Source organism: Camelus dromedarius, chromosome Y (assembly GCF_036321535.1).
Source record: "Camelus dromedarius isolate mCamDro1 chromosome Y, mCamDro1.pat, whole genome shotgun sequence".
NCBI lineage: Eukaryota > Metazoa > Chordata > Mammalia > Artiodactyla > Camelidae > Camelus > Camelus dromedarius.
In genome coordinates this window covers 14654074-14680098 of record NC_087473.1, presented here as the reverse complement: position 1 = coordinate 14680098, position 26025 = coordinate 14654074, and the positions used below count along the sequence as shown (strand labels likewise).

At 48.4% G+C, this 26025-nt stretch overlaps 1 protein-coding gene across 10 annotated transcripts in view; it reads left to right on the top strand.

Annotated features, from left to right (window-relative positions):
• The window catches only part of LOC135320441 (F-box-like/WD repeat-containing protein TBL1X), a 201534-nt gene that overhangs the window by 137085 nt on the left and 38424 nt on the right, over window positions 1-26025 (top strand). For 3 of the 10 annotated variants that reach the window (XM_064483563.1, XM_064483562.1, XM_064483557.1), the window contains one exon: window positions 11956-12063. The exons of 1 other annotated variant lie outside the window; for it this stretch is intronic. In XM_064483563.1, coding sequence (XP_064339633.1) covers window positions 12006-12063 — 58 coding nt within the window. In that variant the 5' untranslated portion in view covers window positions 11956-12005. Of the gene's footprint in view, window positions 1-405; window positions 503-11955; window positions 12064-26025 lie in introns of all 10 variants that reach the window. 6 more of the 10 variants (XM_064483561.1, XM_064483559.1, XM_064483560.1 and 3 more) reach the window with 4 other exon arrangements.

Genomic DNA, 26025 nt, shown 5'->3' with positions numbered 1-26025 from the left:
AGTTTCTCTAAAGCATGTTCTCTTCTCCTGAGGGTGTGTACAGTTTAATTTATTGGTTTTGTATAATACAGTCCCTAAAAGAAAGATAGTCCAAATGGGCACTGATTATCATTAAATGATAACAAACAATATCTGAGCTGAAACCAATTTTATTTGAGACTTCCCTTGCAGAATCTCTGCATGTACCATTTCACCGACTGGCTGTTTTAATTTCTCCTTTTTCATGTCGCAAATAAAAATGTATAGTCTGAGTTAAAGTTTAAGACAGAGATTATGAAACAATAAAATGTGTTAAGTTTGGGTTGGGATGAAAAAGACGAACAAGAAATAGGAGAAGTCAAAGGTAAAGAATTACCAAAGAATTTTAAGTTGGTTTTTTGTTCTTCAAATCTCCCTGTTTCTCAGCAGGCAGGTCCCACCCCGGCAGACACTTGGTGTTTTATATGATCGGTTACTGGGGAGCCCACTGGTTCGAAGGTCTACACATGAAGTCGCCCTAAAGGTAATCGCCTGCCATTGCGTTTGAGCTTGACCTGAAATCCGTTTGGAACTGCATTTTGCCAAAACTGGACACCTTCTGTTTTAGAATGATTTTTTCAGGAGGAAGTTGAGGTCTTTCTCCTTGCTCTAGTTCAAGGTAGTGGATGGAGCATCATTAAATCGAGACAGGCGATAGAGTCGATGCCTCGGGATGAACTGGCCTTTTATTTCATTGTCTTCTGAGAGTTTTGGATACTGAACTAGCTGTTACACACTTTTCTGGGTCTTAACCACGAGCAGATGACACCTTCTAAAATCAAGCCCTCTTGTCAGCATTGTGAATTCAAATTCGGCTGCAAAATTAGTTTAATTAGGCACATGAGTCAGCTCTTACTTGGTGTCTGTATCTTAATTCTATGCTTTATTAGCTTCTTAATGTGATTTGTGTCTTATCTGCCCACTGATTTACTACTTAACCTTGAAACTTATTAGAAAAACACATAGCTTACTCTTTAGAGATCTAGTGAGATGATAAAGTCACCAGAAGAGCAGAGCAAACAATTGCAGATGCACTGGCGTTGAGACTTGAAACACATCCCAAACTGCAGGTGAGGGCCCCCTCCCCCACCCGGAAAAGTGCTGTTATCTTTGGGTAGACAGCATAAGATTGTTTTGGCTTTCTTTCAACTGTTTAAAAATGCAAAAGCCACTGATAGTTCACAGGCCTTCCAGAAGGAAGCCACAGGTGGGAACTGGCCCATGGGACGCAGCGGGCCCACCTTGACCTAGACAAACGCACTTGTTTTCTTTCTGCCTCCTCTGGCGGCAGCCCTGTGCTGGAGAACCTCTGGCGGCGCTGCTCTGTGAGGCCCAGGATGTGCTGAAGACGCGGTCCCAGCTCTGGTTCCTTAGCAGAGGCCCTGCAGATGTCCAGGGAATCCTGCAGGACTAAGGGCCCTCCTGCCGTGATTAGGGTGGCTCTGCACTGATGGAGCCGCCCTCACTCAGCGGTTGTCAGTCTGAGGCAGCTCCCGCCCCTCCCCAGGGGACGTGTGGTCATGTCTGGAGACATTTTTCAGGGAGAGGAGTAGCGCGCTCATCCAGTGGGTGGAGACCAGGGACATGGTCAGTGTCCTGCAATGCACAGGACAGCCCACTGCAGAGATTTCTGGGGCCCCAAGTGTCCAGAGTGCTGAGGTGGACGAGCCCTGCTCACTCCTGCCGTCACTATGTTGTTTTGTATTTTGAGCTGATCAGTCTTGTGGCTGCAGAAATTTAAGCTGCTGAGCATTTGATTATAACACTGAGTTCCTGTGCTTGTGGACATAAAACAGGAGGCTCACTGGACTCTCATCGAACACTCGGGTTCATGATGCTATGAGAGTTTTAATTAAAAAATTTTTTTCTTCATTTAAATTGAAATGTGAAAAATGATAGAACACCAAGGTTTTCGAGACGCAGGCTACCCTGTGGGTGAGGCATTGCCTGCCTTTGTATCTACAAAGAAACCCATAGGATTTATTTCCCAAAACTCTGGAGGCCACACTGTGTGTAGAAAACCTCACTTATGACTCCACCTACCGCAGAACAGGGGATCGTCGAGGCCAAAACAAATCCTGCATGTGTGGGTGAAAATCACAGTGTCTTAGAGGTTTCATACCAGCCTGTGTGGATTCCTGACACTTGTCTGAAGGCCTAGTACACATGATGGAGAATCTGATTCCAGTCTCTCAGTCTTAGAGATGATTAAAATCTGTAAGTCAGTTTACAAATTAATCAGAAGCATTAGCTTACAGACCCAAGTCATTAGGGAAACAGGGCACACTGCTCTTATGTGGAAACTAGCTGTCAGCGTTCTCCCAGCGCAGTCTGCTTTCAATCTTCAGGACACAAACGTGCATTTCACTGTGTAGAGGGAAGACGTGTGAGGATAACTGTGCTGTTTGTCTTAGGTACGTGGACTGACTCTCTGATGCAGCCTTTCCTAGCAGTGGTTTGCTGTTGCCAGGTTGAACATTTTTAGGGAGGCTTCCTTCTGGATCGGCCTCCCATCAGGCAGAGAAGTGTGGGGCGGACAGGGTTTGCAGTTCAGAAGGTGTGAGGAGGACCTGGTGGCCCCTCCGGATGCGTGCAGATGGTCTTGGATGCAACCCCAGGACAGGACGCCTTTCCCGTCACGTCAGCATTCTTCATGGCTGTGCGCAGGGGGTTTGGATGAAGGCCCCAGCCCCCGGGCCAGCCATTAATTAACCCAGAAGGGCAGCCAGGCGAAGAGGGGACCCTTTCTGAATTCCTCGCCCTGGGGATGCTTTTGATTCTGTGAAGGGCCGCATTATTTTTCTGACCCAAGAAGACCCCCTCCTCTGTCCTCTCTCAGCCCTGCCGCTTGATTTCCTACTTAGCCAAGTTCCTCTCATACTGATTATTTCTGAAGACACTGCCAGATTTTAATCACATTTTAATGAGTATGAAAATGGTTCATAGTCATAGGAGAAACTTTGGAAAATACAGAAAGGCACACGCACATGCAGATAAAAGACCAGCATAATCCCACCCCTGAGAGACAGGTGTAAGAACATTTTAGAGGGGACCTTTTCTTTGTGTGTGCACAAGATGAAATTTAGGAGTGCACATTCCATCTTGGGCCCTGTTGTTTTCACATGGCATTGTATCATGGACACTTCCCCCAGTCATGGGGAACATTCTTCTAGGAGACTGTAGACATAGACAAGATTGCGCAGGGAACATGAAAATACTAACAGTGGTTTCATCTTGGGTTTTCTTTTTTCACAGACCTAGTAGCTTCATTTACCAATGAGTATATGCATATCACTTCACAGTTAGAAAAAAATTTCCCCAAAGGTAAGATTTTTCACTAATTTTACAGGTATATTTATATACTTGGGAATCAAATGGTCCAAAATTATAAGTATAATCAAAGAACTATTATTTTATTACCAGAGTTCACATGCCTAGTAGCAGCACTGCCATTTAAATATGGAAATAAACTTCTTTCTATATCTGTTCTCCTATAATTGGGGTCCAGCTATAAATGCCATAGTTTACCGAATCACAGTCATGCTGTCTCTGCACCACAGAGTGTTTCAGTAGCTGCACATCCGCGTCACTGGACTCATGCAGGAGCAGGCATGCCCATGATGAAGCCAGCCTGCTTCACCTCCATGGTCAGCTGGCCCCCAGAGGATTGTGGGAAAGGATTTATGTATCAGTGTTAAATTTTTCATCGTGAACTGACCACTGACAGGGAGAGGAAAATAAACTCGGTCCACTTTGGAAGAGAGAAAAACATGGTGGGGAAAGCAAACGAGGAGGTTCCAGTCAACAGAGACTTTGTGAAACGCAGGGGGAATAGTGCCTTTTTACGATGAGCAGACTTGGAGCAGATTTCCGGCTGCTCTGGCCCACGGTCCCCAGTCTGCATGGAGTCGAGTCCCAAGGCCCAGAGCCGCGTCCAGAAGATGACTTTAAGAAGTGGATCCTTCCAGTGGGCAGGCCAGGAGATGAATAGCAGAAACAGGACGTGAGGCAAACTATATTCTGTCCCTGGAGAGACAGAGGGCTGCTTTAAAGGGTGTTAAGAGAACGTCTCACAGTGGGGCAGATTGTTAAAGGAGAAACTTGTGCCACACATGGTATCAGCTCCCTCCTTTAATCAGCGTGTGCTTATTACTTCACTGTTTCCGAACTCACTCGCCTCCTCTTGGCATGAAACTCACTTGCCCTTTCTGGCTTTAACCACCAGTGCCAAGTCTCAAGTAGCTCTCTCCTGATTATATCCCTTAAGATAATTAAACGGCAATTGTGATTCTGTTGTTTGGGGGCGGCTGAGAGAGTGTGACAGTGAGCACACGCACACACTCTCAGTGAGACGAAACCCTCAGACGCCTCCTCTCTTCTTCTAACTGATTTCGAACTGATTTCATTTTGCAAACGGAACCGTGATGAATAGGAGCTTTTGCCACCTTGAAATTAAGTTGTAAAAAGGAGAAATACTATAAATAATCTTCCCTTCAGCTGCCTGACGGATTTAACCCCAAATTATTATTTATGTTGGAATTCTTATCTTCAGCAGGGAAACTCCAGAGATGTTGTCAGCCTGCAGTGATTTTTTCTTCTTAAGCAGCACAGTGAGGGCATGTTGTGGCTGTACCTCGCGGAGGAAGGCGGGTCTGTCCCTTTCGCTCGATCACAGCTCCCCAAGACCTCGAATCCACCCAATTGGAGGTGCCTCAGATCAAAACTGGGTCAGCCCAGAAAATGAACACAGTTGCGCTAATTAAGAACCCTTTGATTTATTTTTTCGTCCTGTTGGAGGCTGGGGGGTATTTACTGGTGCTGAGAAAGCTCTTTTATTCCAGAACTGGGGAGGTCGGAAGGCATCCATTGGGTTCTCAGAACGCGAGCTGGACGGGGATGCCACCCGGAAACCAGCTAGGTGTCAGAGGGCAAGCTGTGTCGCCAGCTCACCGGTTAGGGAGGGAAGGCCCGGCCGAGCCCCTGGGGAAGCTGGTTTTTCCCTCCAGGCCACTTTCAGGTTTGCAAATCACCAGTTAACTATCCAGAGGACACCAGCTCTGAGTCGACTTTGGCGAGGGTGGTGTGTCCCTCTGGCCCTTTCAGGGGCTCTGCGCTTTGGGGATGCTCATGGGTGCCTCTGTAGGAGTGGTACCACGTCCTGGGTCTCTCCTGTGTGTGGCACCCAGCTCCAGGAGCCCGTACGAAAGCATTTACCCGCACCACCTCTCCCAGTGTCGCGGCCCTCACTGTCCCCAGTTCGGAGAAGGGAATGCTGAGCCAGCCATATGGCTTGCCATAGATGCGGAGCTCCAGAGGGATGAAGGTACAATTGGGAATCAGGCTGCCTGCCTCTGAGCCACAAGACCCCCAATCCCACATTTTCCGCTCTCCTCCGTGGCTCTCGGGACATTGTTCACCTTACCTCTAGCCAGTCAGTCAGTCCGTGGCCGTTGGGACCACCGCCCTGGTGTGCCCTGACTTTACTGCAGCCAGCATCAGCATGGCGAGCTCTACGTCACATGCCCACAAAAGTCGTTCTTGGCAGAGAGGACCCAGGCTGGCTTCTCCCCGCGCAAAAGACATGATGGCACAGAGGCAGGCTTCCCGCCCTGGGTCCCTGGGAGCGTTTGGTTCATTGTTGTAAAAGGTCAGAGTCATTCTTACAGAGCCCCCCGAACACACACGCACACGCACCCCCCTCCTTCCTTTTCTGCTTTCTCACGCTGCTCCCCCAGAGCTGGTGTCCATCAGTCAAGAATTCACCTTCTCCCTCTTCCAAACCTTCCCCCCTTCCCTGACTTAGCCTTCCCCGGAGCTCTGCCGCCCCTTGTGGTACCTTGGGGTATAGAGGAGGGGCTAAACTTGGAGCTTTTCATCATTTCTGTAGACGTCTTACTAAACAAGTTCCTGGCAAGGAGCGTGTGTGTGTGTGTGTGTGTGTGTGTGTGTGTGTGTGTGTGAATTTGTTCGATCCCTTGTATTGCCATCACCATGCCTTGAATAGAGTAGGTCCTTGGGGATTTTTTCTATCAATGCCTCGGACCTCATTTTCCGTAAGTGCAGAAGAAGTAGGGCAAATACGTCTTTCTTTGCAGCAGGATGATGGCAAAGACGAGACTAGGATCCACACACCTATCTCATGCCAGGAGCTGGTTCTTCTCACTGCTGAGGGTGGGGAGGGTATAGCTCAGTGGTAGTGTGTGTGCTTAGCATGCATGGGGTACTGGGTTCAATCCCCAGTACCTCCATTTTTTAAAAAAAGAAAGAAGTTCTCACCATGGGGGCTTCTGGTCTCTGCACTGAGCTTTCTTTCTTAAGAGCTGTTTGTAGGGAATCGTGGGGGCACCGATGGTCAGTAAAGCCCAGGGCACGAGTTGGCGCTGTGGTGCTGTCTGCCATCCGAGAGCGCCCCCAGCTGAGGGGAGCCAGCTTCCCATCTCAAGGACGGAACCCCTCCTCTCCTTTCACATTCAGACAGAAAGCAGCTGGAAGAGGGCTTTCCAGGGATAGGGAGGGGTGATGAGGACCTCTTGTCCAGTGGGGCAGTTTGGGGTGATGAGACAGTTCTGCAGATGGGTTGACGGCTGCACCCCAGTATGAATGTCCTTAATGCCGCCGGATTGTGCACTGGAGAATGGTCATGATGGTAAATTATGTTATCTGTATTTCACCACAATTTTAAAAACAAAATTCAAAGCAGACCTGGGAGGTGAGCCATTCCCGTAGGTGTAACTTTTGTCTGGAGTCTGGAGTCAAGAGGCCTGGCTCCCCATCCTGGGGTAGAAACTGCGAGAACGTGGAGAGCCCTCTTGGAGGGGGAGGGGGATGTGTGCCTCGCGGCCTCGCCTTCTGGGATTTCCCATCTGCATGTCCGTTGTCAAGAGCTGTTTCATCTGTAAACAGAGGCAGAGGGGAGTGGCTGGAGGAGCAGTGTTACTCCAGTGGGAATCTGATCTTGAAGGGATTACTGCCTGGCCTTTCTAAGGAGGAGGACAAGGACACCCTCCCTTCCTTTGGCCTGGGCTTCTGGGTGACCTCCGAGCTCTGGCCCACGTGGGCAGGTGCCGGGAGCCGTGTGAGAGGTCCTCACTGCTCCTCCCACCCGCAGCTGGGCTGGGGGTGACCCTAGCCCCTGGGCTGAGGTCTTCCTGCACCAGCAGAACTTTGAACAGCGCTGGGACACCAGTGTGTTTATTTACAGGAACTTATACAGCAAATACCTGGTTGAAGAAATTTATAATTTGAGTCAAACACCTCTCTGTGGAAATTTAGCTCTTGTCTTGGAGAAAAGAGGATCAGTACCTTTATTTCCTAACCTTGTGAGTAGATTGTGGCCTGATTCGTCTAAAACAGTCGTTTCTGCCAAGTGAGGAACAACTGTTTTACTCTCTTCAGCCAAAAATGTAATGCTGACCCAGTAAAACGACAACCACTACCTTCCAGCACCTTGCTCACAGGACTCACAACTAGACCGTTAATCGTTGGTGTCTCTTGGTTTCGGTGTAATCACACCTAGAGTTGAAGTGGGTTGAATGTTGCTCTGGTTTCTGGTCCATCCAAAGAGTGTTCTCGTGTGTGTATTGACTAGTCTAAGAATGCATGTGCACATTTCAGTTCACGTCACTATAAATCCTTTTTTTGGAACTAATTAGGTTTTAAAAGGAATAGTCATTGAAGAAGCTCAAGTCATTTAAGTCATTTAAATTAAGGTGTTTTATTGGTGGTGGAGGCTTTGATCCAATTATTAGATCAGTTTTTAAAAATTAAGGGGGAGTGTATAGCTCAGTGGTAGAGCGCATGGCTTAGCATGCATGAGGTCCTGCGTTCGATCCCCAGTCCCTCCATTAAAAAACTTATAGAAATTTTTAAATAGTAAATAAATCTAATCCCCCCCACACACACACGAAAAAAGAAAAATTAAAACATGTACAGGCACACCTCATATGTACCTCGTGGACATATGTGCCTCATATGTGTACATACCTGTTCCTCATATATGTCACATGGGCTTCACAGACATAGCGGGCTTTCTGACAGATTGAAGGTTTATGGCAGCTCTGCATCGAGCGAGTCTCCCAGTGCCGTTTTTCCAATAGCATTGGCTCGCTTTGTGTCGCTGTGTCACGTTAGCGCAGTTCTTGTTATATTTCAAGCTTTTTCAATGTTATTATATCTTCTGTGGTGATCTGTCATCAGTGACTATTGATGTTACTGTGGCAAAAAGATTACAAATCACTAAAGGCTCGAAGGATGGTTAGCATTTTTTTGGTAATAAAGTATTTTTTATGTAAGATATGTAGTTTTTTTGATGTAATGATATTGCACACTTGATAGACAACAGTGTAGTATAAACCTGTTACATGCACTGGAAACCAAAAGTTTCCTGTGACTTGCAGCATTGGGGTGGGGTGGTATGGGACTGAGCCCACACTGCCTCCAGGCATGTCTGTACGGAGGTGGACCAGTCAGTAGGGACACCTGACCCTCTGTGGACCAGGTGACATTGCATCCCCGGTTCCATTGCAGTGATGGGTTTTGTTTTCTTTGCTGCTTACAAGTGAAAAATCCTTTAAGAAGTTAACGCTGTATTGGGGGAAACATTGTAACCCTTGCATCCTAACTTAAAATTTTAGAAAGGAAGTGAATCTGTGATCAGAAATCAGAGAGCTGGAGCTTAAGCAGAAGTTTTCCTAGTTGGAGAAAAGGGTGGTGCTCTAAGGAAAACTAGACACCAGACCAACAGGTTGTCCGTGATTCCCCGTCTCTTGAGGATCTCATATCCTCATGCTCCAAGTCCTGCCCTGACCCTGGGCAGGCACCTCTGCTCATTCCAAACACTTGTGGGCAGGGGGTGGGGTGTGAACCAGGCTCTGGGAACAAGCACGTTGTCTGTGTGTATCTGGGTACCTTCTCGTTAGAAAACAAGAAAGATATGGATGCTGGAAGATAAAAATCACTGATGAAAACACTGATAATTTTGTAGGAGGATTTTACACGGACTCTTTGGGAAAGCCAACCCCTTGAGCATTTTGAATCAGCCTTTTTAGTAGTGTGGCCATTTCGTTAAGTGATGTCTATGAGCCAGCTCCACGTCGCCTTATAACCTTATAAATGGAGTTCATTTCAGACACACAAGACTTGTTCCTCCTCTCTAGCCGTTGTTCTCAGCCAGCAGCAGTTGTGCAATTGGGAACATCTGGCACTGTCTGGGGAGGTTGTGCTGGGAAGAGGTCAGGATTGCTGCTAAGCATCCTACAGTGTGCAGGGCGGCCTCGTGACAGAGTCGTCTGGCCCCACGTGGCAAAAGCACTGAGGCTGAGAGACCGTTAGATTAGGTACGGTTTCACCGTGGCCAAGCACCCAACATGGCAGAATAAAAGAGAAAGGGGTTAGGGGTGGTGCCTGAGTCTGTTCAGGCCGCTGTAACACAACACACCATAGACTGGAAGGCATAAACAGCAAACACTGATTTCTCACAGTCCGGAGGCTGGAGGTGCAGGATGAAGGCAGCAGCAGATCTGGTATCTGGCGAGGATGGCCGTCTCCTCCCTGTGTTCTCACATGACAGGAAGAGGGAGAGATGCCCTGGGGTCCTTCCATAAGGGCACAAATCCCAATCATGTGGGCTCCACCGTCAGGACCTCACCACCTCCCCGTGGCCCCACATTGACCATAGAGAGACCCTAACACTGTGAATTCCTCACCGTGTTGGAGTCATCATTACTGCATCAAAAGTGTGTTTAGAGCTATGCTATTCTGCAGTATGCTTTTCTATTGTTGTTTACTTTCTTTCCCTGAAATAATGTTTTAGTTCTTCATTTAGGTAGGCTCTGATTTCATAACTTTTTAGTCTCCTGTATTTTCCTAATGCCGTCTTATGCGTGAACTCCCCAGAGCTCAAGCAGACATCTCAGGACAGATCTGTATTTTGACTGTCGACCTTTCTCTGTAGTGTCTACAGAAGTACAGAAATATCACCTAATTAAGTGAAGAAGACAAGTATTTCTGCACGGCAGAATTCTGGTAACTGCCAAATAAAATCTTGGTAGGATGACAGAGTGAGAACTGGAACGACCCGGGAGGGCGCTGTGTTGGTTATCCACTGCCGCGTGACCAACCACCACAGACTCAGCGTCTGGAGATGGCATGTTTATGACCTTGGCGTTTCCAGGGCCCGGGAGCTGGGCCCGGCTTCGCGGGCTCCTCTGCTCAGGGGCTGACGAGGCCGCAGCAGGGTAGTGGCTGAACTGCATCCCCACTCAGGGCTGCGAGGGCGACTGGTCTTCCAAGTTCACGTGGTTGGCAGAGCTCTGTCCCTCGTGATTGGGGGGGTGGCACAGCTTCCTGCAGGCCGCCCCCAGTTCTCGTGAAGGCTGCCTTTGTCTCCTTCATCTTCGAGGCCTGCGGGGAGGGGGGGTCTTCCTCCAGGCCCGTGGGAATCCCCCATGATGTAACGTGACAGTTACAGGAGTGATGTCTGGTCACCTTGCCTTCTGACCCAGCCGAGGGCATGGCCTCCGTCTCCTCTGACAGACCCCACAGGGGCGGGAGCCAGTCCCGCCCACCCCAGACGGGAGGGGATTGTACCAGATGGGGCTCACGGAGGGAGGCGGGCATCTTGCGTGCATCCTTCCAACAGCTTTTAATTCAAATCTTCCCAACTTGAATGTGCGCTTTTGTCTTTTTCTAAACAAACCAAAACTTAGTGGTCATTCAGTAATGAAAGATTTGCCACCATGAAGGTGCCTGGAAATGTGTGGTGTGGGCTCTGAGGACAGTTCCTAAACAGCCTCACATGTTTGGTGTCGGGGACATCATTGAAACATGTTGCCTTTCTTGCCTGCTGCCATTTGGAGTAGATTCTCTTGTCGATGTTTGAGGTCTGCTTTGTCCACGGACGGAAGATACTACTGTTTGATTGACTTCTGTCCTGTGTAGACTGGGTGGTTGCTCATCCACCTGACTTAGAATCATGGTGCAGAAAACCAGGCTCGCTCTTCTCATCTGCTGCAGACACACAGGCTCCCCAAGTTCCCACTGCCCCCTAGGTTTTCACCTGCCCTCCAGGTACCGCAGGGCTTGGGCAGACCGACGCAGTGAGCTCTGTGGCAAAATACACAGGTTCTCTGCCTGAGACCTGGCTTCTTTATGGAAGTGACATCAAGGTGACGTCGGGGCCATGTACAGCCTATGGATACAGTGACCATCATGTTCATCAGTAAACTTTTGTGAGTGGCAGGTGTTATGACTAATCATTGCTCCAGAAGTGCAGGTGTGACAGGACCATGTGGTCCCCCTGCTGAGGGGTGTCGACATGACTGCTGGTCCACTCGGTTCTCTTCCCCCCATCCAAGGGAGTGCTGGCCTCTAAGCCAGCTGCGTTTGTCCCAGTGCGTGTCAGGACTCCTCCAAACTCCGTATGCCCTGTGCTGTGTTCATAACACACACAGGATGCGTATCAAATAAGAAGTTGGTGTTTGTTCTCATTTTCTGCTGTGTTTTACGGTGTTTCATGGATGACTCCCTCCCAGCATTAGAAAATACACCAGCTCCTCCTTTTCTGAAAAATTTTCACCCGTGTGTATGTTTATTTATATACATAATTATGAAATTTTTATATAATAACAAAATATAACACAAATAAGCCATTAATTACCTCCATGTGTAGAACAAACTGAGTGTTGGTTTTTTTTTCAATCGTCTCAAAGAATGCAGTAAGGGAGGGGAGGGTACAGCTCAGTGGTAGAGCACATGCTTAGCGTGCATGCGGTCCTGGGTTCAATCCCCAATACTCCTCTGCAAATAAATAAACCAAATACCTTCCCCCACCAAAAAAAAATTTTTTAAATAAAGTGATAAAAAGAATACAGTAAGAAAAAAAATACAGGCAGTGTTTCAAAATCCTCTTTCCGCTTTTCCCTCTCACCTTTCTCACAGAGGGTGGCTCCCGCTTCGTAAAGACCTCATCGCGGCGAGGTGAGGCTAAGATGAGCATAACCAGTGACGAGGTGAACTTCCTGGTGTATCGGTATCTGCAGGAGTCAGGTAAGGGGTCGGCTTACGGCCTGGTGTATACATATGGTGTGTATGTGTGAACCTCTTAGATCTAGGACCACGATTTATTGAGCTCCCACCCCACCCCCAGCCCCACCAGAGTGGATCCTATGAAATGTTCTAAAACATAGCAATTGTTTGAGTTTCTTCCAACACTTTTGATTATGAGCAAGGCGTTGCCTTGTGGTGCGTAAGGATCAGACTAAACACGTGTTCCCTGGGAAGGAGCTGAAGGTGCGCTGAGCCCAAGCCTGGGTCTGGCCTGGCTTCGTCCCAGACCAGTGGGGCCTACACAGACTGGCGGGCCTCAGGTGAGTCGGTTAGGGTGGTGGGGCCCTGGTGTCCCCATTATACACCATCGGGGCCGCCCCAGCTGTGCAGCTTAAACCCAGCTTAGAGGACTGCTGGTGGGTGCGCTTTAAGATTCTTAAGAGTCTCAATTCTTTCAACATCATTCATTTTTAAAATTCGTTTCTAAAGCAAATACTTTTTTACAATCTTCAAAATACCCAGTCTAAGATGTGCAAAGGGACATTAATGCAGAAACACCTTGTGCCCACCGTCCCACCCAACTGAAGAGATGCTGCGTTTCTAATGCGTTGGGGACCCTGTGTCTGCCGCTGGTGCACCCCCCTCTCAGAGGCAACTGCTCTCCTGAATTTGGTGTTTTCACCCCCTGTGTGTTTACTGCACAGGGATGTTTTTCTCGGTCGTGGAAGGTACTGGTGTGTTTGCTTCCCACTGGGGCTGCCAGCTCACTGTTCTGAAGGACAGTGGTCTGAAACCAAGGCATCAGCGGGGTGGTTTCTTCTGAAGGCTGAGAGGGTCTGCCCCTGCCTCTCCCAGCAGGTGTTGGCACTCCGTGGCTTGTCACCGCAGCATCCCTCAATATCTGCCTTCATCCTCTTCATCTCGGCGTTCTCCCTGTGTGCCTGTACCTCTGTGTCCAAGTTTGTCAGGCTTCTCCTTTCTGTAAAGACATGGTCATACTGAATGAGGGGCTCACCGTAATCCTGTCCAACCTCATCTTAACTCGTTACGTCTGCAGCGACCCTCTTTCCAAATAAAGTCACATTCTGAGGTGTACCGTGTGGTGGGTAGGGCTTCAACATAAGAATTTCTGTGGGACACTGTTAAACCCAAAACAGTGGGTTCTGCACATATTTAAGCTTTATGCACTTGGTATCATGTTGTATCCGTCCTGCAACTTGGCTTTTCAAGAAGGAAAGCGGTTCTCAGGTCCCGCCTCTCAGAGACCCATGTACTAGGACTGACGGTGAACCAGCTGTGAGCCCCTGGGTCCCGGCTCTTCCAGGATAAGCCCAGAAGGGTGAGATCAGCAGGCCTCGCAGGCAGACCAAGTGGCTTGATTCTGATCCTTGAACAGATTATTTAGCCCATTGGAGCCTCCGTTCCCTACAAAAAATGGTTATCCTGGGCAAAGAAGATGGAATACATCCCGCACGTTACAAAGAAACAGCTCTCCCCCTCCGAGCCTGGATGTCTGTCCTTTGCGACCTCGGCTAGCATTATTCACAGAAAGTGCACATACTTTCTACATAGATGGTAGATCATTTGGATCGGCTGTTGCCAGAACGTAGTATGAAAAATGGATACACAAAACAAAATACGCACCGCCTCACCCCCGTCAGTCAAGGAGGTCGCAGCCACTGCCCTGACGCCTGAGCCTCGGAACTTAACCAGGGAATCCCTCACGGGATTACAGGTGTTCTCCTAGCACAGAGCTGAGGGGTCCCCAGGGATGTCTGCACGTGAAGATTCTGTGTAGCAAACCCTTCTTTCCTGATGGCCTCCAGCCCTGAATTCTTCAAGCATAGAGATTCTTTCTTGTTAGAAATACCTCCACACAGAGAGAGGATGAAGGCGAAAGTACGGTCAGAATGTGTGAACAAAGCACAGGCTGGAGGTGCCGTGCCTCTGTGTGTGAACGTCAGGATGAACAAAGGGCGTGAAAGAAAACTTCCATGCACCCCAGGGAGGGAGTTCTCCCGGTGGCGGGGTCCCTCGGGCCCGGGCCGGAGCGGGGCCGGCCTCTGTGAATAAACACAGAAATCTCCATCCCTCCCCCAGAGGGGCCAGACTCCCTTTTTAGTGTTTGTTTACGTTTGTCTCACTTTCGTTGATAGTTTCTGTAACCAGGCAACTGGGAAGGAGACTTGGGAGGCAACAACGTGTAGGATTTCACCGGCGCCGATTGGGTGTAACGTCCGCTGGGCTGCTGTCCTAACTTGTCAGGGTCCTTAGCGTGAAACCCCACACCTGAGTGAGAAGTTGAGACGAGATTACCGAGCGTCGCTCTCGTGACTGTGTGTCTCCTGGAGTTGACCCGAGTGCTCAAAAGAAGAAGGGAAAGAAGAAATGCCTTAGGTGTAGGGGTTCACTCTGGGCGGTTTTACGTGTTTATCTCAAAACCTCAAGTTCCAGTTAAGCAGAGATTTATTTACTGAGCGCCCACCGTGCACAAAGAGCACCTTCTCCTCGGCCTGTTACTGTCTCCTTTCCAGCTTTAAAAACAGAAGGAAAGAAAGAACGCCGTCTCTTGCGCTCTCTCCGTTACCACCGTCAGGTGCGTTAACAGTCAGCCCTGTATCACGACAAGTGATTGGTTCCTCGCCGCCACCCAGTGTGCTTTCCCCACTCGAGGCTGCAAGGTCTGTGTTGCCAAGCCTTCAGTTGTCGTCGTCCTTGGGTTGTGTGTAGAAGACAGTAGGGTGGGGGACGGTGGGTGGGGCATGACTGTGCATGAGGCAGACAGCTGGGTCTCCGGTAGGTCTGCTCTTTGCGTCACCAACCAGGGATACACCCAGAATGTTCCACCCGACCTTGAGGGACACGTTCCCTGGAACCACGGGCGCTCCTGGTCCTCACCCTGGAGTTAGTGGAGAGTCCCGCACTAGCAGTATCCTGTACCCGTTAGGATGCTTTGGGCTGCAAGGACGGGAATCCCCAGTGGAACTTTCAGCCCCTCAGAGAGCGGGAAGGCAGGGCATTGAAGTGACACTTGCCTGAAGAACTTGGGACAGCTCTTCAAACTCAAAGAGTCTCAAGAATGGACTTGTTGGTCTTCTGCCCTCAGGAGGCAGAATTTGTATCATCTTAGATTCTCCTCTGGCCTTCACCCAACTGTGTATGCCACAGCCTTTAAGGAAGAGGGGGCGTCATCACTGTCACTGTTGGTTGTCTGAAGCAGGGGCCTTGCCGTGGAGAGCACTCCCTAGATGTGTGGTACCTCGCACGAGTGCTTTATGGCAGCCTGATACAGGAAACTGGTCAGTCAGCATGGCTTTTAAGGTCAGCAGGAGGGGACTTCCACTCCAGCCCCAAAGTCGCTGAGTTGGTTTTTGCATGAGTTAACAGCAGTCCGGTTTTGAGGGCTCGGAGTCCATTGCCCTACGCCTCATAGGGGTTAATCGTGTGGTCTCTTTGGCCACCCGGGCGGTATTTAAGAAGCAGATTGTGGCAGGGCGTCTTTGTCACCCAGCCCATGAGTTCCCTTCACGGTCCGAGGTAAAAGCGAGGGCGGAAGTCCTAATGTTGCCACGCGAGGGCTCCTTCCGATGCGCACGGGTGCCAGTGCTGTGGCCCCCACCGGCTTTGGAGGAAAGAAGGAGCTTGATTGCAAGGTCGACCTGCAAGGAGGCAGGAGGCAGGGCTCAAGTCTGTCTCCCCAGTCCAGGGTCTAGGGAAAAACCTGAGGGGTTAGGGGAATTTCCAACTTGGAAACTGATCAGCTAGTCTCCGGTTGGTGCATGTGTCTACTCCTGGAAGCCAGGGTTTCCTCATCGGAGGACTTCTCGCTTTGTAAAGGGCTCCAGTGACAACACTTCTGTCCTCCCAGTTGTGTGGACTGAGGATTCTTGGTTGCAGGGTCATCCTGGAGACATGGGTTCCATCTTGGTCATGTGCAGGGCTGTCTCTAAAATAACTCTGGGTTTGAGCAATCAGCAGCCTGTTTAAGGAGGCAGAGCCAGTTTAAGCTGGTCAATGTTTTACATGCTGTTGGCACTGTGAATGCATTCCAGCCTGCAAGGGCTTCTGAGAGCAGCTCCTGCAGATCCTGGATAAGTTGTGTATTGTGTCCCCCTCCTCTGTGAATTTTGCCAGGGAGGCCGACGGTGGTGTGAAAAGTGAGAAAATTCGGTAAGTGAAGTCCCTGCAAGCATATTAGATACTTCCTCTGGGGCCTCATCCCCAGATCCATTGGGGCAGGGACCCTGGGGACACTACTGTTGGCGGAAGGCAGCTCTGTACGTAACCAGGGAGGTTATGTGCCAGGAGTTGCCAAAGCTCGGATGAAGGCACTGAATGAACGGTTTGGCCATATGTCACGGAAAAGCCAGAGAGTGTAGGTTGTCGTGTGCACAGGGCCAGCTCCATGACTGATGGGTGGAAAGGTGGTCTCGTAGGAGCTGGGTCAGTGTCACCGTTTATTCTGGAAAGGAGAGAAGGTCTGGGGTTTGGGGCCAGATGGTGTAGACAGTTACCGGGTGACAAGACCTTTTCCTCATTGCTCTCACTTGACAGCCTTGGAGACGACAGACCTGACCTTCCCTATTAAATGTGGCTGCTTCTCCACCTCCCCACCCTCGTCTGTACCATCTTTTTTTTTTTTTTTAAGGTATAGTTTTCGTGCCATAAAAGTCACCCTTTTAAGAGTACAGATTTGCAGCGTTGGCCACGTGTTTACAGTCATGTAACTGCCCACACAGTCAAGACAGGGAATGGTTCCATCACCCCAAAATAGCACCTTTGACCATGGTAATGTACCCATCCCCCCACCGCGGCCCCGGCACCCAGCACTCTGTGTCCTGTGTCTGTAGTTTCCCTCTGCTGGGATGTCTCAGAAGCGGAGTGTTTAGAGTCTGGCTTCTTTCCCTCAGAGCTTTGAGATGCGTTCACACGGGTACCTACATCAGCGTCCCTTTTTTTATTGCTGTTTCCTGTCCCGTTTTAAGGATGCAGGGCACTTTGTCCTTTGTCCTGTTAAAGAACATTTGAGTAGTTTCCGGGTCCTGAGGATTACAGCCAAGGCTACAGAAACATTTGCACACGGGCTTTCGGGGTGAATGTAGGTTTTCCTTTCTCTCGGGTCAGCATCTGGGCATGGGGTGGCTGGGTCGTGTGACAAGTGAGGGTTTGACTTTATCTTCATTCTCACTCGGCAGCAAGGCCCTTCTTGAACATCGGTGGTTTGATAGTTTTGAGTTTGGAACTGCGGAGCTGATTGGTGCGGGTGGCGCAGGGCGTTGTCGGAAAGTAGGTGAAAAGACATCAGCCCCCACAGAGAGATCTGCTGGAGACAGTGAAGTTTTACACTTCCTCCTAGGGTTTAAAATTAGCCTTCGTGAGCATACCAGGGTCACAGCTTCGCCAGCCGTGACTTCCGCCCAGATCTGCCGCGTGAGAGAGCAGCCCTGTACGCACACCCATTCCTCCTTAGTGCAGTTTTCTGCATAAAATAGGAAACTGCAGCCTGGGCAGCCCTCCCTCCTGCCAAGTGTCGGGCAGGACGTGTTCCTCTGTGCAGGCTCCCTGCAGGTGGGACCCCCGTAGGGTGGTTACTGGACCTTCCATGCAGTCATTTGCAGTCACACCCGTGGAACTGAAGTCCTTGAAACCTGGGGAAGTATTTCCCTACTGTGATCCCTGTGAGCGGCCTCTGCACACCACATGGAACAGACAGATGCTTAGTGCAAACCGCTTGCCGACTGTGCGTGATGTGAAAAAGAAGCAGCAGTGAGGAGAGTTTCACTGAGGCTTTGTCAGGTGCGCGTGTGTCACCAGGCTGCAAGTCCCCGGTGGCTGTCATTTTAAACCTTTTAGGTAATGAAAGGAGCTGATCACTACGGGAGATGCTTAAAATTCACGTATTCGGTATCACAAGTCACCAGGAAGGCAAACTTCTTTCTTCATTGTGGGGATTTAAAGACCTTTGAGAATGGTTGAAAACCCCTTACATGCTGGAGTTTATTTTCTGATCTGTCACGATTCGTGGTTAAGGCCAATTTATTATACATATGCTTTGCCTGCTTTAGCATTGTTGTGTGTGTCTTTTTCAGAGAGGCCATCGGTGGTTTCCACAAGTAAGAGTCTATCACAGACACAGAAAACAAACTGTGGTTACCAAAGGGGAAACGGTGGGAGGGATAAAGTAGGAGTTTGAGATTAACAGATACACACTATTATATATATAAAATAGATAAACAAGGTCCTACTGTACATCACAGGGAACTATATTCCATGTCTTGTAATAACATATAATGGGAAAGAATCTGGAAAAACATGTGTATGTGTAACTGAATCACTTTGCTGTACACCTGAAGCTAACACTGTAAATCAACCATAGTTCAACAAAAAACAGAACTTTTTTAAAAAGTAAGAATTGACATGATAAACAGGTGCCCTTCTCCCGAGGAGCCAGTATCTGCACACACGTGGCTAGCTAGGTGGGGTCAGACATGTTTCCCTGAACTCACATAACTTACTCGTAGTTCTGTATTCTGTATCATCCTTGGAATAAGGAAGAGCTGGAAATACTATATACCTAGACTTTCAAGGTTTCACACAGAACTTAGGTGACATTTCTCACTCATTTCATTCAGCTTCTGTTACAGGAAAAATCATGCAGATTTCCCTGCCATGTGCGCCCTGCGATGCTCCCCTCTCAGTGTGCTCAGGACCGGAGAGTTAGACTGGGTGACAGTTAGGCCTCACTTTCTCTCCACAGCCAAGCCCGAGTGCAAAGCTGAAAGGCGGTTTTGTTCTAAACACACAGAGGTGTGACTTTCCAGAAAGATGACCGGACAGTTTAAACATCACACATGACAGTGCAGCCATTTCCTGGGAGCAGCTGGGAGGAGAAGCCTGTCTGGATATTCAGGAGCCAGGCTGCTGTGGGTGAGGTGGTCCCTGTGACAGCGGGGACAGGGCTGCGGGGGTAGGCACGGTCCCCGTCCAGCTGTTTCCGCAGAAACATCCCACTGCGCGAGTGAAGAGGTCCCCTCTGAAAAAGCACCAGGTGACCTGGACCAGGAAAACAGAGTGCGCCTTAAATCCAGCCAGTCCAGATTCAAGAAGGGGTCCTGGGAGTTTTGTCCATCGTAGGACAAATGCTTCTCTGAGGCCATTTGTACTTGACGACTTCTGAGCAGAGAGCTGTCCGTTAGTCACAAGTCACCGTTACCCTTCGGCCAGCCTCTGGTTTAACTACATTAGAGTATCTGCTCACCTCGAGATGAAGGAGTTTGGATTAAGTGTCCTTTCTGTCCCTGGCTCCTCACCTCAGGTTTGCAAGCTGCTGTAGTCAGGGAGGCGATGTGTTGGAGAACTCAGTGGGAAAGATGGGCTTCACCCGTGAGGGGGCAGTAAAAATATTCTTTAAAATGAGTCACAGAGGAAGCAACCCAGTGTCTGCACGGAAGCGTGGAGGAACACGGTACATCCATACGGTGGAGTGTTACTCAGCCTTGGGAAGCAGGGGAGTTCGGACCCGTGCTACCATGTGGATGAAACTTGAGGACACTGTGCTCAGTGAAGGAAGCCCATCACAAGAAGGCAAATTCCGTGTGATTGCACCTCTGCACGGTCCCGAGAGGAGTCAGAGTCACAGAGAAAGTCACAGAAAGTAGAAAGGTGAGGGCTGGGGGTGAAGGAGGAGAGACCGGGAGTCAGTGTTTGATGGGGACAGTTTCCACTTGGAGAGATGAAAAGTTCTGGAGATAGATGGTGAAGACAGTGGCTCAACGGTATGAATGAACCGAGCTGTATGCTAAACAGTGGTTAAACATGGCACCTTTGTGTCATATCTGTTTTACAGCAAGTTTTAAGTAAATCGCACTATTAATAAGTCACATTATTATAGGAGAGAAGGTTTGTGTGTAGATTATTTCAGAGCTTGAAATAGTCTTAAAAGGAGGACAAGGAACCACGTGAATTCCATAGTAACATTATTTATTTAAGAGCTTTTTAACAGAACTGTGCAGCGTTTGGGGTGAGTCCTTGGCACGTATAATGCTATTTGTAAGTTAGATTGGAGTCTGACAAAATCTGGTCATTTTTTAACATAGCACTGAAAACAGCTTTATTTGCAATGGCAGTGTACTGGAAATTTCCCAGATGTCTGTGACTGGCTACACACATTGTGGTCTGTCTGTATACCCCAGAGTCCCACTCGGCAGTAAGTAGGAATGGACTGCTGAAACACGCCGCAGCCTGGATGCGTCCGCGGGGAAAGTGCAGGTGCACACACGCATGCATGCATGCGTGCACACAGGCCAGGTTTTCAGGCAAGTGACCAGCCAGCAGATGTCAGCGTCTTGGTTTTGATACTGTCCTATGCAGAGCCATATGTCATCACTAGGGGAGGCCAGGTGAAAAGGACACAGGACTCTGCTGTTTTCCTGACTTCCTGTGAGTCTGGGATAATTTCGAAATTATTAAACAGAAAATGTACACAGAAGCATAATTTCGTGCTTCCATTGTCTGCAGAGCTTTGTGTGTGTGTGTGACAGGGAGAGAGTGGCCCATCGCACAAACAGACGAGGCACTTTAATTAGATCTTGCAGGTCCTTAGCCAGCGTGTGGGCCTAGGTTTTGATGGGGTGTCTTTTGTGTAATGGATGTGAGCAGTAGCCATGTTAACGCAGAAGTGGAGAGCTGCACAAACCTTCTGGGGCTTTTGGAAAATAGTGAAAAATAATGAAACGTCATCTGCAGGTGAACAGCATGTCACGTACACATAGCATGAACTTGTGCGTCCTCGGGAACTCGGCAAACTCGGGTGGGCCTCACGTTGAGTGTCTCCATGTCTGGAGGTACTCTGAATGGCCGCAACATGATGCGTTTTCTTAAGGTTTTGAGACTTTCATAGAGACCAGGGTTTCCCAGCCTCGGCACTGTTGACATTTGGGGCAAATCGTCCTTTGTGATGGGGCTGTCCTGAATCCATTGGGTGACAGTAACACTCCCGCACTCTCCGTTGTGACAGCCAGAAATGTCTCTGGACTTCGCCAAATGTCCCCTAGAGAGCAGAATCGCACCCAGTTGAGAACCACTGAGTCACATCCTTTAGTGGCATGTTTTTCCTTCCAGGTGGTTTGTACTGGTAATGAGCTGTGAGGGGATTCTCATTTCTTCACCCTTTACCGTCTCCTTGGGCTGCACTTGGATTCCTTCTGCTGCAGAACGCACATAGACTTTACCAGTGAGCATAATGCAGTCCCTGTGTTTATTACATTTTTCCAGGGAGGAAGGGGGAAGTCTGCCAGACCATTCTCCAGCAGATAGTAGAATAATTGGGAGTAGCAGTCTTTCACTCTGGGGTTTGTTTTTTATGTTTTTGGGGTGGGGTTTTTTGTTTTTTTGTTTTTTTGTTTTTTTTTGGCTCCCGAGGGGAGGTTAGATAACCAGGAAAAGAGTGTTACTCTTAATATTTGTGAATAATTGCATCTCCAGAAATGATTGTAATCCCAGCAGCTGACAGGTCGCCCAGTGGGCTCCACTGTGTTTCCTAGGACTGTGGAATGCCTTCTTATGCAAGACACGTTTCCCCGGATTCAGGAAGTCATTTTAATGGTTCAGCTATCTTAATTTAAACAGAAGTTCAGGGCTCATTGTTCAGCTGAGTCTCTAAAAATATTTTTGACTGCAGTGGCTCTTTTACATTGCTAATGTGTGGCCCTGTTTAAAAAAGAGAATTCTTATGAAATGGTAGAGTTAGGCATTTCTCTGAGGTAATGGAAGCCTTTGCTTTAGCAATAATAAAGGGAAACAGTTCCATCAAATAATAAGGAAGACCTGCATCGTCTGTCCATATGACCAGAGGATGAATGTACCTTTAAAATCATGTGAAACAGTAACGTCTCCTGTCTAAATGTTTCGGGGAGAGAGAAGCAGTGCCTCTGTGGTGGTGTGTCGGTGGTCCCCAAGGCCACCCTCCGGCTCTGTGAGTTGCTGGAAGGATTCACAGGGCTTGGTAACTTATACTCTGAGTTGATGACAGCACAGAGATACAGATTATAAAAGTCCTGCGTGGTGACTACTTGTAACAGTAGTGTGTTCTATACTTGCAGGTTGCTAAGAGAGTAAATCTGAAAAATGTTCCCACTCAAGTAAACAAAGGTTAACTGTGAGAGGTGACGGCTGTGTTAACTAAGCTTATTATGTAACCCTTTCACAGTGTGTGTGCGTGTATTGAATCATCACAACGTGCGCCTTAAATTTATACACTGTTATATGTCAGTTACATATCAATAAATCCGGGGTGGGGAGACACAGATTGAAACCAGCCGAGGGAGAAGGTGTGTGGGGCGCAGTCCAGGAGAAAGCAGGTGTCCCCTCCCAGTGGGCATTCTCCCAGCAGCACGCACGGTGACACGGGCAGGGCTGCTCACCACCGAGCTCTGCTGCCCAGGTTTTTATCGGAGGTCATCCACGTGGGCTGCGGCACCTGCCGAGGGGGAAAAAAGGAGAACCTGGCTGTCCGTCCGTACCACCTTGGTCCAGGCCAGGCGTGAGCCTGCTTTGTGGGTGCATGTCTCTCATTTGTGCATTTGTCTGTGCATTTACATCACGTGTTAAAAATCACTCTAAGAAAATGTAGGGGGTGGTAAGTCACTGGAGAACCTGATCCCTGTGTCTTGCATACAGAAAAGAATAAAACACCCCCCTAGACAGCTTTGTGGGATCCGCAGTCCACACTTCTCCACCAGTGAAGCATGCCCACTTCCCTTTGCTGTGGGACTCGCTGCATCACAAACCTTCTTGTAGTGGTGCTAGTTGCCAGTGAATTCCTCTCCATTCAGAAAGAGTGTTTCCCTAAACCGTTCCTCGGGTTGGATGGTAACCACCCAGAGTAGGGAAATGGGATCGCAGAGAAGTGGCTATTCCCACGTCCCAGGTGTTCACAGACATCCCGCTTCCCAGCCCACTTTTCTCCTGCAGTCTTTTCTAAGTTAACTATTCTCATTTTTGTGTGTGTAAAAGCTCAGATTCAAGATCTGCCATTCTTGTCCCAGAGGGGAAAAAAGCAATTAGAATGAAATCACTTGAAAATCACTTGATTGTTTCTAAGTTACAGTTGTTTAAATATGTATATTGCTCAATATAGCCAAACAGTTTCATTGGAATTAACATCAGAAAAAGGTCAGATTCTATTGAAGATGCCCTTAAGGCTTGTTATAGTATTGTTTCCTTGTTTAAAACTTGGTGATGATATGAAAAAAGTCTAAGATGGTTCACATTTCCTTTTTTAGCTAAGATGAAATAGCCACTTCCCAAGGTGCCTGTTTCCAAAGTTCATACACCGTTACATTTCAGATCTGCCTGCTCTGAAATTGTAATGCGACCTTAAAAGTGTCCGGCTTTGCTATGTTTTATTTCCTGCCAACTTCAATCCCCTTTCTTCCTTCCAGACGGAAGAGCGAGTCATCTGGACTGTCAGACACAACACTGTCCTTTTTCTCCCAAGTTTCTGAATGTTGCCTTAACAGTGCCTCCTCCACCCACTCCTTAAATGCCGTTGTCCCCAAGGTGATGTCCTTTCCTTTCCCCCGCATATCTGTGTCTGCAGCCAGCATGCTGCTCCCTCTGCCGGTCTAGGTGTCCATCCCCAGCCTCTCCATCCACACCCAGTCCGGCTGTCCACCTCCAGCCTCTGCATTGCCTTCCATTCTGCTATTTTGGATGCAACCCTCCTGGGCATTCTTTCTCTAATACAGTTAATCCCACACTTACTACCATCGCCATTGCCCGACCACTGTCCCTTGCCTCCAAAGAAAAGCTCCCTCTGCCCCATAATCTCATCCTGGGTTAGTGTAAAAACCTCAGAATCACCTTCAGATATTTCTTGTCCGCAGTCTCTTTCCTTCCACCTCCATCTTCAGTCCCCTCCTCCTCATGCCTCCATCAGCCAGGCACTCCCGGTGTCAGGTCAGTGTTACTTCTGTGTCATGGTCACTGCCTTGCTATGATGACAGTAGCTCCCATTTATTGAGCACTTGCTGTGTGTGCCAGGTGTGACTCTTAAGTACGTGACCAATAAGACGATTTCCCCTCAGAAGTACATCACTTCTCCATCATTTATGGGTGAGAAACACAGACATTGAGAAGGTACTGACTTGCTCAAGTCACACGGGCCATCTGGCTCGAGAATCTTCCCCTTAAGTGACTTTCCTTGACTCTTTATGTGGTGAAATTGTTGATTTATTTTCCAGCATTAAACCCTGCATTCCTGGAATAAACCCCATTTGGCCCAGACATTTTTCTTTTTATATTGCTGATTTCCAGTTTGCTAATTCTGTGTCTGGTATATTCGCATTTCTTTTACCAAGAGAATCTGGGCTGTGATGTTCCTTTTTGAATGTCCTCATCAGGTTTGGATATTAGGGTTATACTGGCCTCATAAAACAAGTCGTGGAACCAAAGACTGCATTCCTAAGACCTCTTGGCCCCATCTCCCAGTTTAGGTCCCTCCCTTAGATTAGGGTGGAGGAATCTTCCTGGAAAAGATTGTAAATTTTTTAGTCTCTGTCACAGCTAGTCACTTCTGTCCTGGCAGCACAGAAGTAGCCATTGAAAATACGTAGATAAATGAGAGTAGCTGTGTTTCAATAAAACTTTATTTATAAACACAGGCAAGGGGCCAGGTTTGGCCCACAGGATATAGTTTGCAGACTCCCGTCTGAGACTGTTGATAGAATGCAGGAGTTTCTCCCCCACCAGGGAATCTAGAGCCTAGTGTGTGTGTAGTGAGTGTTCATTACTTCCTTGTCCTTCGAAATCTTCTGTAGCCCTCCCTGGTCTATACGTGTATTTCCCATTCTCAGTTCTTTTGTACCATCTGCATAATTTTTGCTGTGTTTGCATACACCCAGAAGTATGTTGTTAATATTTACTAACAATTTCCCTTAAGTTGAAGCAGTTACTTTTTCCTAAATTTTCAAATATACCTATGAATTGTATTTGCATGATGTACATGGAAACAAATAATTGTTAGATTTTAAAACATTTGTCCCCGTGTGACCTAACTTATTTTAGGTAAGATAAACTTATTTCGGAGTTGATGTGCACGAATAGAGCCATTGTCACCACTTTCAGTTCTATGAAAGTCTCAGGATGCTTTTCCGTTGGGTGGTGGCACTGCCCTAGGTGCTGGGGGTGGAAGGACAGATGACAGGGGGAGGTCTTCCCCCCACCTAGGGCGCAGGACAGATACTTAAAGAGGCGTGTGTCTCAGGGGTTGAAAGGTACAAGGTTGGAGGTGTTCGCAAAGGAGCACAGGAAAGGTGCGGAGAGGAAGAATGTTTGAGCTAGAATGTTTCAGTCAAAGGAGGAAGAAGAGCCTTTCAAGCAAAATCTGGAGTCTGAGTTAATGCCATGAGGCTCGGCAACACCTGGCGTGTTCAGGGAGGAGGCACCATCTTCGTGAGAGGGACAAGGGCCACAGGGCAGGAGGGAAGAGGAGAAAGTTCCAGAACATTGAGTTGGCAGCAGATGAACACCAGGTTGTCAGATGGGAAGCCATTGGTTAGGTTTTGAAAGTAAAGCTGGAGGTCATGGGAGTTAAGGATGATGTATCTGCTCAGTGAAAATTGAGAAACAATCAAGATGCTGGCTATTGAGACCTGTTAGGAGCCAGGGGAAGTGCTTAGATTGTGTGAGGTGAGAAAGAACATGGATACAAAGTTCTAGGACCACAAGACTTACACCTTAAAAATTAATTTGCATAGGGAAAATGGCCTGGGAGAGATCCCGGGGGAGAACAGCAGCTGGGTCAGCATACAGTGATGTGACTTACTTCCTCTGTCCTCCAATTTGCTTTCTTTGCTTGTCACCAAGTCATATGTTAAATTTTTTATTATAATCTTCAATGGTGCTGTCCTTTGTAAATGACTGGTTTGGCATTCACACTTCTCTTTGCCCATTAACAAACGT